General features: G+C 39.3%; 1 protein-coding gene and 1 long non-coding RNA gene across 2 annotated transcripts in view; one reads left to right on the forward strand and one right to left on the reverse strand.

Moving 5' to 3' along the window:
- LOC134794433 (uncharacterized) overlaps positions 1–3,956 on the forward strand; it is a 399,097-nt gene extending 395,141 nt beyond the window's left edge. The window contains exons 17-20 of the mRNA XM_063766246.1: positions 774–941; positions 1,415–1,580; positions 1,890–2,005; positions 2,100–3,956. Coding sequence (XP_063622316.1) covers positions 774–941; positions 1,415–1,580; positions 1,890–2,005; positions 2,100–2,609 — 960 coding nt within the window. The 3' untranslated portion in view covers positions 2,610–3,956. The remainder of the gene's footprint in view (positions 1–773; positions 942–1,414; positions 1,581–1,889; positions 2,006–2,099) is intronic.
- LOC134794469 (uncharacterized) overlaps positions 1–17,445 on the reverse strand; it is a 585,842-nt gene that overhangs the window by 172,220 nt on the left and 396,177 nt on the right. The gene's annotated exons all lie outside the window — the stretch shown is intronic.

Genomic DNA, 17,445 nt, shown 5'->3' on the forward strand with positions numbered 1-17,445 from the left:
AATAACATTAAACAGTTCCAGGGCACAGCCCTTACCATGTCAGGGAGTATTGGGATCCTAGGTGTCGACATCTCCAGTGACGTCCAATTCCGTAGCCACCTGGAAGGTAAGGCTGCGCTGGCATCCAAAAAACTCGGTGTGCTCAATAAAGCGAGGCGATACTTTACTCCGGGGCAAAGACTGCTGCTTTATAAATCGCAAGTCAGACCCCATATGGAGTACTGCTGTCACCTTTGGGCAGGAGCACCTGGATGCGAGCTTGGACCCTTCGACTCAGTCCAAAGGCGCGCTGTACGAATCGTCGATGATCCCAAACTAACAAGCGGTATTGAACCTTTAAGTCTAAGGAGAGACTTTGCCTCCTTGTGTGTGTTCTACCGCTTGTACAATGGGCTGTGCTCTGAGGAATTATTTGACATGATGCCAACGGCCGCTTTCTATCACCGCACCGCTCGCCGTCGGCAGGGTGTTCATCCTCACACCCTAGAACCTAAATGGTCGCGTACTGTGCGATTTAAGAGGAATTTCCTCCCGCGGACGCTCCGGCTGTGGAATGAGCTCCCTTCCGAGGTTTTCCCGAGGGTCTACAGTATGGGGTTCTTCAAAAAAGGAGTGTACAGGTTTTTAAAAGGTCGGCAACGCGCTTGTAACACCTCTGGAGTTGCAGGCGTCCATAGGCTACGGTGACTGCTTACCATCAGGCGGGCCGTAAGCGTGTTTGCCACCGATGTGGTATAAAAAAAAACATTAAAACTATGATGTAATAATCTTAGGTCACATCTCCGCCTCTGCCTTCAACCAGCGAGACAGCAACAGAAGACATAAGCACAAGCGTCACCAGTGTGAGCGAGAGGGACTCCTGCAGTGAAAAGGACAAAGATAGCTTGTTAGACAGAAGTGCAAGCAGAGCATCTTCTTCGTCCGCTGCTACTCTGACAAACGTAAGTAAAATTAAATATTCCTAGCATTATTACGGCATTCACATTCACACCACAGTTCCCTTAAGTCTCCAGGGACCATGGAAGCCTAGAATCCAGCAACCTCATCCCAAGAATGGGCACAGGTGCTAGTTATCACAAAAGTGATCGCCTGATTCCCCAACACAGAAGGAAAACTACGCCTCATTGAAATTTCTGGATGTAACCATCCCCCAAAATATCCTTATAATAAAGACTTTTTAGGACCCAACCTTCACCAATTTTTAGATAGATGGAGTACCGACGTTGCTTACAAAAATTGTGTAGCCTTATCTTACCATCATGATGTTTTACTTACATATCATCACGTGCCATCTCCAGGACCTTTTTGTCTTTTGGATCCTTTCAATAGGAATAGGAATAAGCAATCATCTTATTAACTTATCAAACAACATTTCTCAGTCAACTTCAACGCCTTTATGTATTTTGTTCCCCAGGGCTGGTACTCGCCAGCGCTGAGTGGGGTGTCCGCGGCTCGGATTCGCGACAACCCGAAACACAACAAGGAGAGCTGCAACCGCCGGCTGCTGCGGTCTGACCTCAGTCTCACATCGCACCCTGAGATGGAGATAGATTATTATGACTATGAGGTTAACAATGCAGGTGAGAAATATCTGCAAAATGTTCATGAGAACAACGTCACAATATTCAAGCCTTAGTCTTCAACCGACCAAGCGTTCAGCGTCACGTTGTATAGAAATGTTATGCCATATCCTAAGGGCAAGGCATTGAACATTATACGTGTTGTTTGTGAATGAATGTAGATATGTAGATATGAGAATAATCTTCGCTGTAACTCTTCTGTCGATAACCAGTTTCGTTATGGAGAAAATATTCATTTCTCGTCATATGCAGATAACCGATTTGAATAGCATTTGATTAAACGATGCTTATATGTTTTTTTATTTGCAGGCTCAGTTCCTGGATCATACCTAGGAATGGATCCTGCTTTCCTGGTCTGGATACCTCCTATAGAAGAAGGAGACATCATCAAAGAAATAGATGAAAGCAAGATACCTATTTATGAGGTTAATATTTTAATCTATTCGTTTCCTTTTGACCATTAATTAAACAATACTTTTTGAATCAGAATTTTCGAGCAATATATATTTTTTGTTTTAGGAAATTCTTCCCAAAGAACTCCATCCAGATCCTGGCAGCAACACGGAATCCCCTGAGGATCGTCCTTCTTGCAGCACCCTCAAGAGGACCGAGCGAGAGAAACCCGACAACAGATCCATCAAGTCCAACGACTCCGTCAAATCCCGCAGAGTCCTTGACAGGACCAACATCATCCATCCACTCAACTTCAGCATCACAGATTTACAAAACTCTCCAAGACTCCCGAAGAGAAGCAGAAAGAAGAAAGATGACGCGATACAAATGAAAGAACTCACTTTAACAAGATCTCCAGTTAAAGTACACAGAAGAGATAAATCAGACAATGATAATACGTTGAAAAGAGTTAACGATACTGTGAGAGAAACCAAAGCTTATGACACTTTGAAAGCAAACACAGACCTCGATGATATAAAGTTTGCAGATGATACTGATTCGTCAAACGAAATCAAATTTGCCGATGATTCACCAGATAGTAATAGATTAGTTGATAAATTCAATGTTAAAGCTTAAGTCTATTGTTGAGGTTTAAATAAACTTAAGTTTAAAACCCCGTAGACAATCATTACCATCATTAATATTTATGTAGAATTTTAGTTTCCCTTAGATTCAAATGCCCGTTTAACTTAAGGACCAATATGTGAATAGATCAGACATAACATATTTATAATATTCTCTCATATCATCAAATCAAAATTAAATGTAGCGCGATATATATTTTTCAAAGATTCCATATGTGTAGTTCACTAACGTAATAGATGTAGAAAATAATCAGTGGGGATAATAGTTTACCATTATCAGAACCTAATAAATTGTCAAATGATTATTCGGTCCATTCAAGTTCTGCTGCGTTTAACGAATGTCATTTTAATAAACTTTTGAATCGATTATCTACGCTGTATCAATATTGATTTTTTTCTTTAGCGAGTTGTTTATCTTCTAGTTCCTCCACAAAGCTAATATCCCCACTGCTAGGATCACTTAGCATTTTATAATCGACAATTTCATTAAGATGTGTAGGCTTATGTATAATGCCACTGTTTCACCCATCATTATCATTAATATCATTGCAATTTCTAGTCACTAGATTTAAACACGCTAAGATTTGTGTGATATCAGGTTTAAAACTAAAACGAGTATTTCTGCCAAAGAATGAATCTAGTTTAACGAAATCATTATTGTTGTGAAAATGGTTTTGTAAAATAAAGTTAGTAAATACTAGCTTAAAGCAGAGCTCAACGAGGGAGCGGAGTGTTAGGTTCGGCAACGCGCATGTAACACCTCTTGAGTTGCAGACGTCCATAGGCTACGGTGACCGCTTACCACCAGGCGGGCCGTATGCTTGTTTGCCACCGATAGTATAAAAAATCGCTTTTACTATGAACCTTTATTAACAATACATCGTGTTCTACGTATTTCACGCTGTAAATATCCATTTGAATATTCGTATCATTAACAATATTGCAATATTTATTTATTTTATTTAAATGGTATAGACGATGATAGAGACTAAGGATTATGGGCAGTGCAATATTGAATTGCGTTTTTAAATTACTTTTTGATTTATATTTAATGATCGTCAATCAAATATTTGTGGCAAAAACAAAAACGTCGTGATCTTTTTAAATCTAGTCATCTTGTGTCAAATTAAAGCCATTTTATGATTTTTGTTACTATTTATATTGATTATTTTGTACCGCATTTATTAGTTTAATTAAATATTAAGTAGAAAGTTTAAGGGGTAATGTTATTTTATTGTAAAACTGTTAGCATTACCTTTAGCGTAAGTGGAGGAGAGTTGTTTCAAATTTAATTCTGTTCCTTTTTTGAGAATAAACAGTTTTTATTTTGTATTTGAAATTGTTGTTTTACTTAGTTATACCCTTACGTGTACCAATTAAATTCGTAATATTAAGACTTACTTTTGTTTACTTTTCCAACTGGGTAATAAATTTATTTGTACAATAGTAATATATATAGTAGTGTAATAGTAATAGCCTCATAAAATTTACCGAAAGCCATCCTATTCCTATATTTGATGTCGATACATATCAAAATTGCCTAAGTCCACAAAAGGTAAAATTCTACTTTGATATAAGGACATATAAACCGTAAACCGACGGGTAAACCGACAAATGCAGGCGCTTTCAGTGTATGCACGAAATATGTATTATATATATAGCTACTCACATGAGATACCTAATCAATCCCTCATAACTTCAGCACGCAGAGAATGCGAGTGGCTCATAAAATACGAATAGCGGGCTGACACAGCCGGCCAGGAATTTAATCTAGGCGGCCAACTATTTGACAATCAACCTGCACCGATGTCCAATATGGCGTGCAAGTAATAGACGAAAACTGCTAACATTTTTGGGGTTTCAAAGTGGAGTGGGAAGATGAAGTATTCGAGTTATGTAGTAAGAAAACAGCTGTTTCATATATTTTTAGTCCAGTCAGCCATATAGAATTCACCCTCTAGTCTAGTGCATGTCGTAAAAAATATTTTGTTTAATTTGAATTTTAATACAGGGTGATTCATGAGACGTGAGCAGTACTAATCCTGCACACTCAGTAACTGATAATTGATCGATCACCGTCGTATTTAGGTGAAACAACCACACTTTTTCCTATTTTTTAAGTTTTTGGTGAGGGCAAATTTAATTCTCTACAATCATGGTCACCCTACAAGACCTAATTAATAAACATAAAACCTCTTTAACCGTAATGACAACATTTTGATGACGAAGAAAATCAACTGTCAACTTGAGTGAGATACGAGTTTTCAAAAGTAACCAGACCGTGATGACAGTGATGACATTCAATTTGACACAGAATATCGGTAGTTTAGTATTCTCATTTTAGGGTGACCCTGACCATGCATGTCGTAAATAAATTAATATTTTTTTTTTCAACACGACTAGAAAATTTACGTTAACCTCACTAATACTGATACGAAACAGATGCTTATAATTTACGAAATGCGCAGTGTTAGTCCTGCTCACGTCTCCTGAATCATCCTGTAGATGCCAATAGAGTTCAATATTATAACTACTATGTATATCTTCGTATGAACTAGAGGGTTAAGAATAATTAAATTAACCTTTTCGACGCCGTCAAACACAAAAGCTGTCACGTCACCGAAATGTCAAAACTGAAATTGAGCTTTATGCATAGGTATGCACGTAGGTCTATGTTTGTTCTGTGGTCTGTGACCGATTAATCAGTTTTTGGTGTTGAACCTGCGGTGCGGATATATCGGTCATTGGCGTCCAAAAGGTTAGTAGCATTTAGAAAATAAAATATTTATGATGCAATAGAATTTGTGTAAAAATATAATGAGAAGGTACATAAATAAGTTAAGGGTAAGGGTGTGGTTAAGGGTAAGAGTACTTAAGGGTAGGGTAATTGTAAGGGTAAAGGTAGCGGTAGGGTAGCGGATATACCTTGGTAGATGAAATAGATACTTAATTACTTAGCTCTAACTAGGTAACCTAATCTAAAAGTTCTCACGTAGGACAATGGACATCTGACAGAGTTACCAACACAATTAACTGTGGCCAGCATTGAAATCGCTTTCTAGTTCGAACACAAACCACTTTACTATTAGACGAAGCATGTCAGAACCTTTTGTCCTTTTGACATTGATTTGTCTTAGAGATGCATTATATTATGGCATATGTTGTAATTGTAATACACTTAGCCAGCGCTTCATTTTGCTGCAGGTACTTGAAAATTGAAAAGGGGACTTTGTATGAAAAAACTTCATTTACCAAATTTACGTGAAGAGGGATTATCAAAAATTATATTGATGCCACTACACATTTGACACTCACAAGGATCAGGTCAGAAACTGTTAGTAATAATAATGACAATTATTTAGTCCATCGCTTTCAAAGCCTAGATCATTATAGATTCCACCAACTGTCAATAGTCAGTGTCATTATAAACGCCATATTTTTGTACTCATTTGATGGTTATGCCTCACCTCCGACACCACATCACGGCCATGGCTCTCGGTCTTGCGATAGCTCTCGCCAGTCGCTATGGCCGTGATCTTAACAACACACACAACAAGAGAGAATTTTGTAGTCATTTGATGCTATTGCTTCTCCTCCGACACCACATCACGGCCATGGCTCTCGGTCTTGCGATAGCTCTCGCCAGTCGCTATGGCCGTGATCTTAACAACACACACAACAAGAGAGAATTTTGTAGTCATTTGATGCTATTGCTTCTCCTCCGACACCACATCACGGCCATGGATCTCAGTCTCAGTTTTCGCCAGTCGCTATGGCCGAGATTTTAACAACACATACAACAAGAGAGAAGAGAAAAGAGAAAAAATCTAGAAGGAAGGGGCGGCCCATACATATGTGGTGTCTTTTATTAGTGTAAGTGATCTAAGACACAAACAGAACTCCAGGTAAATTAAGGAAGTTCTTCAGAGTTAGGTCATCCAGTATTTTACAGGGTAAGCTAGACAGTTCTGGCGAGACTTAGACTAAGTTTGTAGTGTCGTGTGAAGTAAATTAGGAAGTGTGTTCTAGACTTTAGTTGGTCAGTAGAATTAGCAAAATCTCGTAGACACTCATCGTAAGACCTACCATACAACGTTTCCAAATTTTATTTTGAACCTTGTTCTATAAGTAAATTGGGACGAATTTCGTTTGTTTTAAAAAGTATAAGTATATCTTGCTTACTTATGTATTCTTATGCGAGATTATTCTCGTATGTCAAGGTGTTTCGGCAGAAAAAGCCTTGGCAGACTTATATATTCTTGAAATGAGGGTTCATACCTACCGACTGGAATTGGTTTCATGATGGTATCAGATGGGTTAATTTAGGGGTCCCGGTGGTCACCTTTGAGAGCGTATGCCAAGCACTTCCGGCAAAAAAAATACTGACAAACTTCGCTTTTCTGTGTAGCCTACATGTAAATTTCTAACTGCTGCCATAACTATTAATTCGGTATCAGATGGGTTATATCAGCTCCCCTTTTTCGCACCGGAAGTGGCCTTCTTTTTCGTACTTTTGGCAAGTTCCGCCGTGGCAGACTATCAAATTCGTACTTAGCATCACTTATGGGAAACCATTGTGCATTTCATCGCGGTATCAAGTCGGTTCGAAATTTTGCAGTCGGCTCTTCTACCATTAAGAGTGTTGCTTGTACACACGACTCTCTAATCTCTCTATTCAGAATATTTATACATATTTAACGAAACTATTATTCAAATACAATGCGAATAGCTTAAATTACCCAACGGTTCTGTTCAGCTCCCTATAGGGCCTAACTTTGACCTAACTTTGGATTCGTGTGGTCACCTCACTATTGTTATACAAACGTCGTATATGACTATGGGATTATTATGAAGATACGACGTTTTAACATTGTATGATAGTGCTATATTTTGTTACAAACGTCGTATGTGACTACGACAATAGTATGAAGATACGACGTTTTGGCATTAAATGGTAGTTCAATATTTTGTTATAAACGTCGTATGCTACTATGGTAGTTGTATGCAGATATGTCCTTTTGATAAAATGAGAGTTGAATATCTAAGGTTAAGTTTTCGTTAGCCATTTAAGTTAGGTACATATACGAGCTAATGTCTAGAGGGTGGGTCCCTTAACATACCTACGGCTGTTTCGCTTTTTAGGCTCTATACTATAGTTTTTTTTTATAGTTGAGATCCAATTTCAAAATTTACTTAAATAAAAAAAAAGTAAATAAAACAGCAGCCATTTGCATCACGTCACCCTCCAATTTACCTTTTGGTGGAATCATCGATTTTCCTAGCAAATCCAGTTTAGGTAAAATCTGGAAAAGTGCCCATGTGCTACCGCAGCTCCAATACATCAAACGTGACAAGTTGACACGTCATACATCAGAGGCTCGTCCGCCAACGTCTACGGGAATTTGTGGGTTAACGTTCGGGTCATAATAAATACAGACTGTATTAGAGAGACCAAGAAAAGCCTGCAGCGATTTTGATAGCCCACGCAGTGCAGGTGTTATTTATACGTCATAATTTCATAGAAGTTTGACGTTTAACATAACACTTGCACTGCATGGGCTAACTAAATCGCTGTAGACATTTCTTGGTCTAACTCTATGTTAAAACCTATAGTAAGTAACAAAAAGGAAAACATACAATATACATTTAAATACTCTTCATTGCACGGTACAAAATTACGGAAAGCAGTGTGGCTACCACCACTTTGGCACTGACATAAACGCTATCGAGAACGTACTTTTTAACAGACTGTCTTTTCTATCATCTTGCTCGTACACGCATATTAGTGCGAGCGAGGGGTCCATATTGGGTTGCATACAAGTTTAGGTCATATCTTTGATGCGCATAACAACTTGTGTCATAATCATCATTGCGCATACAAATGAAAAGTCATATTATATTGTGTCATACATTTTTAGCCATAATATTTGATGACATACTCAGCAGTTGTCATAATATTTTTGTGCATATAGGTTTTGATTATAATGAATCAAATGTCATACCAGCTAAAAGCATATTTATCGATATTTATAAGGTTTTTACGTATAACGTTTTGTAGCATAATAATTTTCAACCATAATGCTTTACATAAATAATTTAAGAAACTAATTTTAGCCTCTCAACAACTCCTCGAAAAAAACCTTTTCCCTAATCTCCGTCCAAACACTTAATTCGAAGGAGCCCCGCTCACGCGGGGCTCGTATTTCTGCGTAGTTTGCCCTTCGGGCATCTAAAGCAACCTAACGAACCTAACCTACCTATTATGATTAGTTTCTTTTATGACCACTAAATATATGACTTAATTTTTTATGTCTATATTAATACTATGCACTGCAATACTTCGAACGAAAAACAATTATGGATATCAAGCAGATGACTTAAAATTTTATGCGAATTAAATTAATGACTACAAAAATTATGACAACTAATTTATGACAAAAACCCAGTTATGCTCTGGAATAATTCTGACTAAAGATTTTTATGACTTACAATTTTATACATAAAGTGTTATGACAATTAAAAATATGACAAAAGTTGTTATGCGACCAGAGGGAGTCCCGCGAGCGAGATGTATAGAAAGTAAATTACGTAGACGTTTGCGTATATGCCAGTTTTGACACTGTGTACACTCATGGTACGGGTACTGCATGGTAGGTGGTAGGTTAGTGGCTTTCTATAATATTAAGTATTATTTTTTCGTTTTGATTACAGAAAATCGCCTGTGGTTTTGTTTTTAGGCAGTTTTTATTCGAAAGCGCACACTGGGGCATGTATCCAGGTTTTACTTTATTACGACAATGTTTTCGGTCAATTAACACGACTCCATTTTGAAGAGAAACGCTCAAGCTGTTACAGATCGACTTTCTCAGTAAGAGCGTTTTCACATTGTCCGATCCGATATCGGATGTCGAATACGACCACAAAGAAGTCAAATTTAATAAGTACCTTTTTATATTAATTTTTTGATTAATAATTATTGTTCAAAATATAGCGTCAATACAAAAATAAAATGAATTTACCCCAAAGGGCACTCTCTAACAGCTGTTTATTTCCACGTGTCATCCGACATCCGATATCGGATCGGACAATGTGAAAACGCTGTACAAGTGAACCCGTAAACCCCTTATAGACACACTCCCTATTGGACCCGATGTCCGGACTGAATTGACCTAATTCTGTACGAAAAAACTTAAAGCGAATGCTGTAATTGACAGTGATATGTCGCTAGAAGTGACTTAAAAGTATGACAGTACAATTTTATTAGTTTTTTAAAGAGGACACAGTCTTTGTTTATCACCTTAACCCTTTACCAGGCTGACATTTCAAAAATGACAATCGAATGTCAGTCTTACTCATTGAAAATAGAACAAATGTTAGAATATATCCCTTAGCCCAGGCTAAGGGATATATTCTAACATTTGTTAAAGGGTTAAGATTCCACTTTTTGAACCGTCAAACAAAACCATACTTTTAAACAAAAAATAATTTTCCACTTCGATTCAGTAATTACGGAGTTCCGAGGTAACATACAAAAAAAATGCTGTCGCATTGATAACCCCCTTTTTTGAAGTCGGTTAAAGAAAACGTGCGTAGGTCATTTTGTACACCTCTACACCTCTACCCTTTGGAGTCGCCTTTAAGAGCTTACCCCCTGCCGAAAACCTTGCACAATTATGCAAACTTTTGTATGGACTGACATGGCTATTTGTACGCTACGTACAAATCATGTAGAAATAGCAATACATTTGACGTCCCCTCCCCCGCAAAACTCGGCAGACTGTTTTGTACAGAAAATGACAGCCATGACGTCTCCAGTTACTAAATGCTCTGAAGCCTCTACCGGTTAACTAGAGTGATTGCTATTGGCCCCCACATAGTAATTGGCCACTCCTTGGAAAAAAGGCAATAGAAGTCGTATTGTTAAAAGTGGCCAATTTCTATGAAGTGGTCAATGACTATGCTATCCTACTTCTGCTGGCAACTTTAGTATCGATTCGGTCAAATTATGTTCTAAAATTAATGTATGGGGAAGACTAAGGTACCATACTACATTCATTGAATGCTGGCTATAATTTGTTTTCCAAAAAACACAATTTGACCGAATCATATGAATGGCGATTTCCAGTGAATCTGTAAAACTATTCAACTGTATCTTCTAGTGCATCGTATCCGGAACCATTAATTCCAGTGTCCGGCAGTGTCCGGGGTCCGGCTAACTGCGTCCGGGCTCCGCTCTGATTAAACTCTATCCTTTATAGAGTTTATAGCATATTCATACGTTTGGAGGTCCGTGCCAATGAAAACATTTTTCTTAAACAACTTTTCTCTTGGGACCTTAAACATTTCCTGTAACCTTTTCCATTAAACAGTTCATTTAATTAAACTGTTAACCGGATTTCGTAAAAAAATCGACTGCCAGCGGAAGGTTTCCAAAATATATTATACTAGCTTTTGCCCGCAATAATTTCGAGCATAATATGCTTAATTGCTTACATCAATTAACAGGCAATTCATTAATTTTCTCATTTCCACTCCCCTTTTCACCGTCTTTAGGAATGACTTCAAACATTAAAACTATCCTATGTCCTTCCCCAGGACTCAAACTATCTCTATGTCAAATTTAAACTAAATACGTTCAGCGGTATAAGCGTGAAGAGGTAACAGACAGATAGAAAGACAGACAGACACACTTTCGCATTTATAATATGAATACATTATAATATGTATACAAAGTAATAGATTATCTGTTGAAATGCCTGAACCTATCTGTTGGATTGCACGATATCTCTCTCTACCACTCAGTATCAACTCGTAGAGTCGGACCAAAAAAAGTCTGCAGCGGATTTGATAGCCCACGTAGTGCAAGTGTCATTTATACGTCATAATTTCATAGAAGTTTGACGTTTAAAATAACACTTTCACTGCGTGGGCGCCGACAAGACATTTTTCGACGCCAAGGATAGGGGTACCTTCCACTCTGCAAGATGGGACAAGGACTAAAACCCAGATCTGACCTTTATCTCTAAAGATCTTCACGACCAGCCTCTACCCGCAATGCGCACAGTCTTAGGCAACTTTCCGAATAGCTAGCATAGAGCAATTATCACAGATGTAGGTCTCAAGATACCAATGACCAACTCAATACCGGCTCCTAGGTGGAATTTTAATCGAGCGGATTGGCATGGCTATCAAGTCACATTGGACGATGAACTCGCAGCTGTAAACTTAGAACTGTCCCATCAAATTACAGTAGGTTTGTTGACCTAGTAATTAAAGCAGCTAAGAAGAATATCCCGAGGGGCTATAGGAAAGAGTATGTGCCAGGCTGGAATGCTGACAGCGAAGCTTTGAACCAAGAATATCAAGGGACGGAGGATCACAAGTCTGGAGCCACACTCCTTCAATCATTGGATCATTTTAGAAGAGAGAAATGGGAATCAGTAGTCAGCAATATGGATTTTAAAAGGTCAAGTAGGAAGGCATGGAAAGTCTTGCACCGCCTTTCAGGAAAACAGCACCCACAAAAAACTGGTCAAAACTTAAAGCCTGACGCCATTGCGAACCGTATGGTAGAAATAACTAGAGCAAAGCGGGAAAAATTGTTTACAAAACAAGTGAAAAAAGAACTCAGGACTGCCAGAAGAAATGCACCAACGGACCAGCATCTCTCTAGACCCTTTAGCATTCAAGAAGTTGTTGATGGCATAAAGCTCTTAAAGTACAGTAAAGCAGCAGGACCTGATAATATATTCAATGAATTTATTCGAGCCATGGGTCCAACAAGCGTAAGCTGGCTTACTGCCTTCTTCGACTATATAATCGGCTATTGCTTTCGGCTATTGTGCAAAACAATTGCTTACCCAGAGAATTCAAGCTGGCAAAAGTTATTGCTATTCTTAAACCTGGCAAAACAGACGACCAACCTGAAAACTTCCGGCCCATATCCCTTCTCAGCTGCACCTACAAGCTACTGGAACGCCTAATTCTCTCCAGAATTACTCCGCACATAGAGGCCGTCATTCGACCAGAGCAAGCTGGTTTTAGAAGAGGAAGGAGTTGCACGGACCAAGTGCTGGCATTGACCAATCACATCGAAGCTCGTTTTCAGAGACAGTTGAAGTCTACTGCGGTCTTTGTAGACCTAACTGCAGCTTATGATACCGTCTGGAAACAAGGACTGATGTGTAAGATCCTTAAAGCGATCCCAAGCAGAGAAATAGCAGACATTATCATGAATATGCTTAGCGATAGAGATTTTGAGGTCTACTTGGGAGGTGCCAAAAGCCGCAAGAGACGACTGAACAACGGCCTACCGCAGGGTTCTGTCCTTGCTCCAAGCTTATTTAACCTTTATATTCATGATTTACCATCTACCCAGTCTACTAAATTCATATACGCCGATGATATTGCCCTCGTGTACCAAAGCAAAGATTTTAAGTCGAGTGAGGAAGTTTTGTCATCAGACCTTGTGGTGCTCAATAAATACTTCGACGCGTGGCGCCTAATACCCGGCGCAAGCAAGACGGAAGTGGCAAGTTTTCATCTTAACAACCGACTTGCTAACTACCAACCAACCGTCTTCCTCAAAGGAGAATTGCTAAAGCACAACCCGTTCCCTAAGTACCTCGGAGTGACATTGGACAGGACGTTGACTTACAAGGAACATCTCCAAAAGGTGGCTTTAAAAGTTGCCTCGCGAAATAACATCCTTCACAAACTTTGTGGCACTACATGGGGTGCATCCGCTGACTGCCTCCGCACGTCGGCTACCGCATTGGTTTTCTCGGCGGCCGAATACTGTGCCCCAGTGTGGCTAGGTAGCGCACACACTCAAAAAGTGGACACTAAGTTGCATGAACCATGAAGCAATGAGATGTGTGTCGGGCACTATTAGGTCAACGCCGCTTCACTGGCTCCCAGTCCTTAGTAATATTGCTCCACCACACCTGCGCAGACTGCAAGCGCTGAGGAGAGAAGCAGTGAAGATAAAATCGCAACAGTATCTACCTTGTCACCAGTCCTTCTGCAATCCCCCACCCCAACGTCTCAAGTCTCGCCGCCCCGCATGCGTTGCGGCCCAAACACTGTCTCAATTTGAGGTCAATCAGTGTTGGAAGGATGAGTGGCACACACTAACTGCTGGCACCGTCCTGCAAGCCATAGATCCTACAGCCAAACCTGACGGTTTCTGTCTCCCACGAATACTCTGGTGTCGCCTCAACAGACTTAGGACAGGCCATGGACGCTGCTATTACTTTCGGCACAAGTGGGGATGGCGAGACTCTGCTCTCTGTGACTGCGGTCAGGAAGCTCGACTATAGAGCACATCATTCGGCGTTGCCCTCTACACTCTTTCTCAGGCTCTCCTGAAGATCTGTTTAACTTAACATCCGACGCAATCTCGTGGATCGGGTCCCTGAATGTGGACTTATAATTATAGTTATGTAGCTATCTATTGTAAAAATGTTTATGTATATGCGCCATACGATTAAAAATAACTGCGTTGGCTATCAAATCCGCTGCAGACTATTCTTGGTCTGACTCTATAATGTTTCCACAATATTACTTGTAAATTTTTCGGCACTGTTTGTCTTCTCTGTAAGTCCATCCATTGTATGTTTTAATGTATAGGTAATGACTGTTTGTTGTCATGAGAAAATAAAATAAAAACAGATAGACACACAGACAGACATTGATGTCAAACATGATAACACGACCCCTCTCTTCAAAACACAAACATAGAAAGTTGCCTAGCGTTATACATTAACAATCGATCTGATGTGCACATTTGCTCCGACCTGTTTCACAGGCGCAACATTTCTTTCAAAGTATTTCCCAGAAATTTTGAACTTTTCACGTTCCTAGTTCCTCTGTAAACATCAGTAATGATAAAGTTAAATAAAAGAACCCTTTCCCAATCCAAATATTCCTTCTTCACTAAAATCTCAACGGGTTTGAGAGCCCATAACTCGTGTTTCGGATTCCGAGCAAAAAGGACAAGGATGATTGGGTCCTTCGCTTTATCCTTTCCGAATTACCAGTTTAAACTAGACCTGTGTTTTCTAACAGTTGTTATGAATCTAGAGGTCATTATATTCTAGTTTTTTCAGAAACAATGTGAGGTAGGAATTGTCGATATACAATTAGGTACTAGTCTAATGGGAAAAGGGTAGAACAATTTAACGTTTTGCTCCGAAAATCTATTGCCGTCAGATATTTACAGTGCTCTGAGCTAATCTGTTTAGTTCTCTGTAAGTTAGTAGTAATCTAAGTTAATTCTTTGGTAAATTAGGGAGAGGCAAGTACAAATTGAACTTGAAAGTTGATTTCGTCTTTTCAGTATAATTGCTTTCATACAGTAGTTTAAAAATATAACTGCCGCTGTATAAACTATAGACCTTTCTACTACCAATGGATAATTCGATCTTATCTAGAAAATTATTTTTTAATCACCTGTATCTTTTGTAGGAGTATGTTTTGGCACTACTCTAAAAGTTCAAATCCCTCACTCCCCTCAGAAGACCATCTTGACCCACTGATGTGAAAAATGACTGTCTGTTACCTTTTCACGCTTAAACCGCTGAACCGATTTAAATTAAATTTGGCATGGAGGCACTTAATTTCAGTACTGTGGAAGGAGTAAGGACAGTATGGGATAGTATTGATCTCGAAGATCATCATTCCACGCCGAAGTTGCGGGTAAAAGCTAGTTGTACCTACATAAGGGGGTCTTCAAGTCAAGCATTTGGACATTTACCTCGTTTACTTATCCAGATTAAGGGGATGAGAGCCAACATTGCATGGGTACTAAAACAACCATAATCAAAACCCTACTCAAGCGAATACTGCAAACAACCAAGACCTTAAATACCCTCATAATCTTATAGGTACCTACTTCTTATACTGTAATTAGGGGACCACCATAAGGATTCCTTATAATTGCGGCAGGTGCAGGACGCAATTACCCCACTCTCCCCTCGGGAAGGAAACAATTTGACTCAAAGGGAAAGATGTCACATGTTATCCTTAGATGGTGGGAAAACTGGGAAAGTTAGATGCGGAGGCCTTTTATTTTTGTAACGAAAGTATCCGAGATTATTAGAGATGCACCGGATATTCGGTTACTATCCGGTATCCGGCCTATCCGGCCATTATTTTAATATCTGGACGGATACCGGTTAGTGACATATCCGGCCGGATGCCGGATAGTGACCTACTATCCGGCCGGATACCGGATAGTAATATTGCTTGATTTCGGAGTAGGTACTTATACAAATTGGATCTAAGAAACAGTCACGGTCATAATCGTACTCGGTTATTATTTTAAAACAATTTAAATATTCCACTGACTTGCACACGCACTCATTTCGAACCTAGAAATGAGTCCGCGCGAACGTCCACTACGAAACAGGAAAAAACCTGCACCTGAAAAACCGAAAAACAGGTACCTATAGTTTCGCCGGCCGAATATTCGGCCGATGGTCAGGCCGAATATCCGGTAACCGGTATCCGGCCAAACAACTAAACGTTGCATCTCTAGATATTATCTTTCGAGGCGTAGATTTTTTTCAAAATTTCCGAATTGCATGAAGAGCTTTTAAGTTACATTGCGACACTTAAAAATTCTAACTATACTTAGGTTTAAGAGAAAGGATTTAAGCTTAGAGTATATAAACAAACGGAGACGCCTTATCTGTAATTTTCGATACAAAACAGTCTGCCGATGTTTGCGGGGGAGGGGCACGTCAAATGTAGGTATACCGTATACGTAACGTAAAAATAGCCATGTCAGGTAAACGTCGGTCCATACAACGTGTATGACCATTGGCCGCCTATTTTCGAGAGAGGGGAACGCCTGTCAATGGCTACTCCGTTTGGTTAAAGGTATCCTCTAAGGATTTAAGGAAATAAAATGAGATTAAATTTAAAAAAAGTTTTTATTTATAAAATAATTTGACAAGCGACACAGATTACTCACCACTAGACGGAGTATACGACACGCATGGTGTACATAACACACATCAACCCCCCCATTCCTACTAACATTATAAATGAGAAAGTGTCTCTGTCTGCCTATCTGCCTGTTACTTGCAAAGAACATCAACAAACACGATCCAGTGTGCCTTGTCTAACTATTTAGTACATCGTTCCTCGTACAATCTACTCGCAAGGCATTAGCCGCTTCACTTCCGCTTTGTGAGATATCGCGGCTAGAGCTAAGCGTGCATGCGGCACAGATCACTCACCACTAGATGGAGCATTTAAGACAACTCGCGCTATATATTGGTGCTCTTGCCTGCCTGGATGCTATAAAATATGAAGAATACCTAATGATGATATATGGTGGCGCCGAGTAGTACTAATACCTATTCCATCGAAAATCAGTCAAAGTCGAGTAACGGTGTTGTAAAGAATATAACATCTAAAACTTTTACGTTTAGAGCCAGGGACCGAATACCGGTATATTTTTCATACAAATTAACCGGTACATATTCAATTTCGGTATCACGGTTGTTTATGTATATTTTTGGACTTAATTTAGCTAATCCGGTCAATCATTATCCTTACCTAAATACTATTCTATAATATCAAAGTAATATTGTGAACCCTGATGTTAACGGGTCAGTCGTGAAACAAAAAGGTAAGTACCTAAACAATACAAAAAAACCGGACAAGAGCGAGTCGGACTCGCCCACCGAGGGTTCCGTACTTTTTAGTATTTGTTGTTATAGCGGCAACAGAAATACCTACATCATCTGTGAAAATTTCAACTGCCTAGCTATCACGGTTCATGAGATACAGCCTGGTGACAGACGGACGGACGGACG

This window comes from Cydia splendana, chromosome 10, assembly GCF_910591565.1.
Source record: "Cydia splendana chromosome 10, ilCydSple1.2, whole genome shotgun sequence".
NCBI classification, from domain to species: domain Eukaryota; kingdom Metazoa; phylum Arthropoda; class Insecta; order Lepidoptera; family Tortricidae; genus Cydia; species Cydia splendana.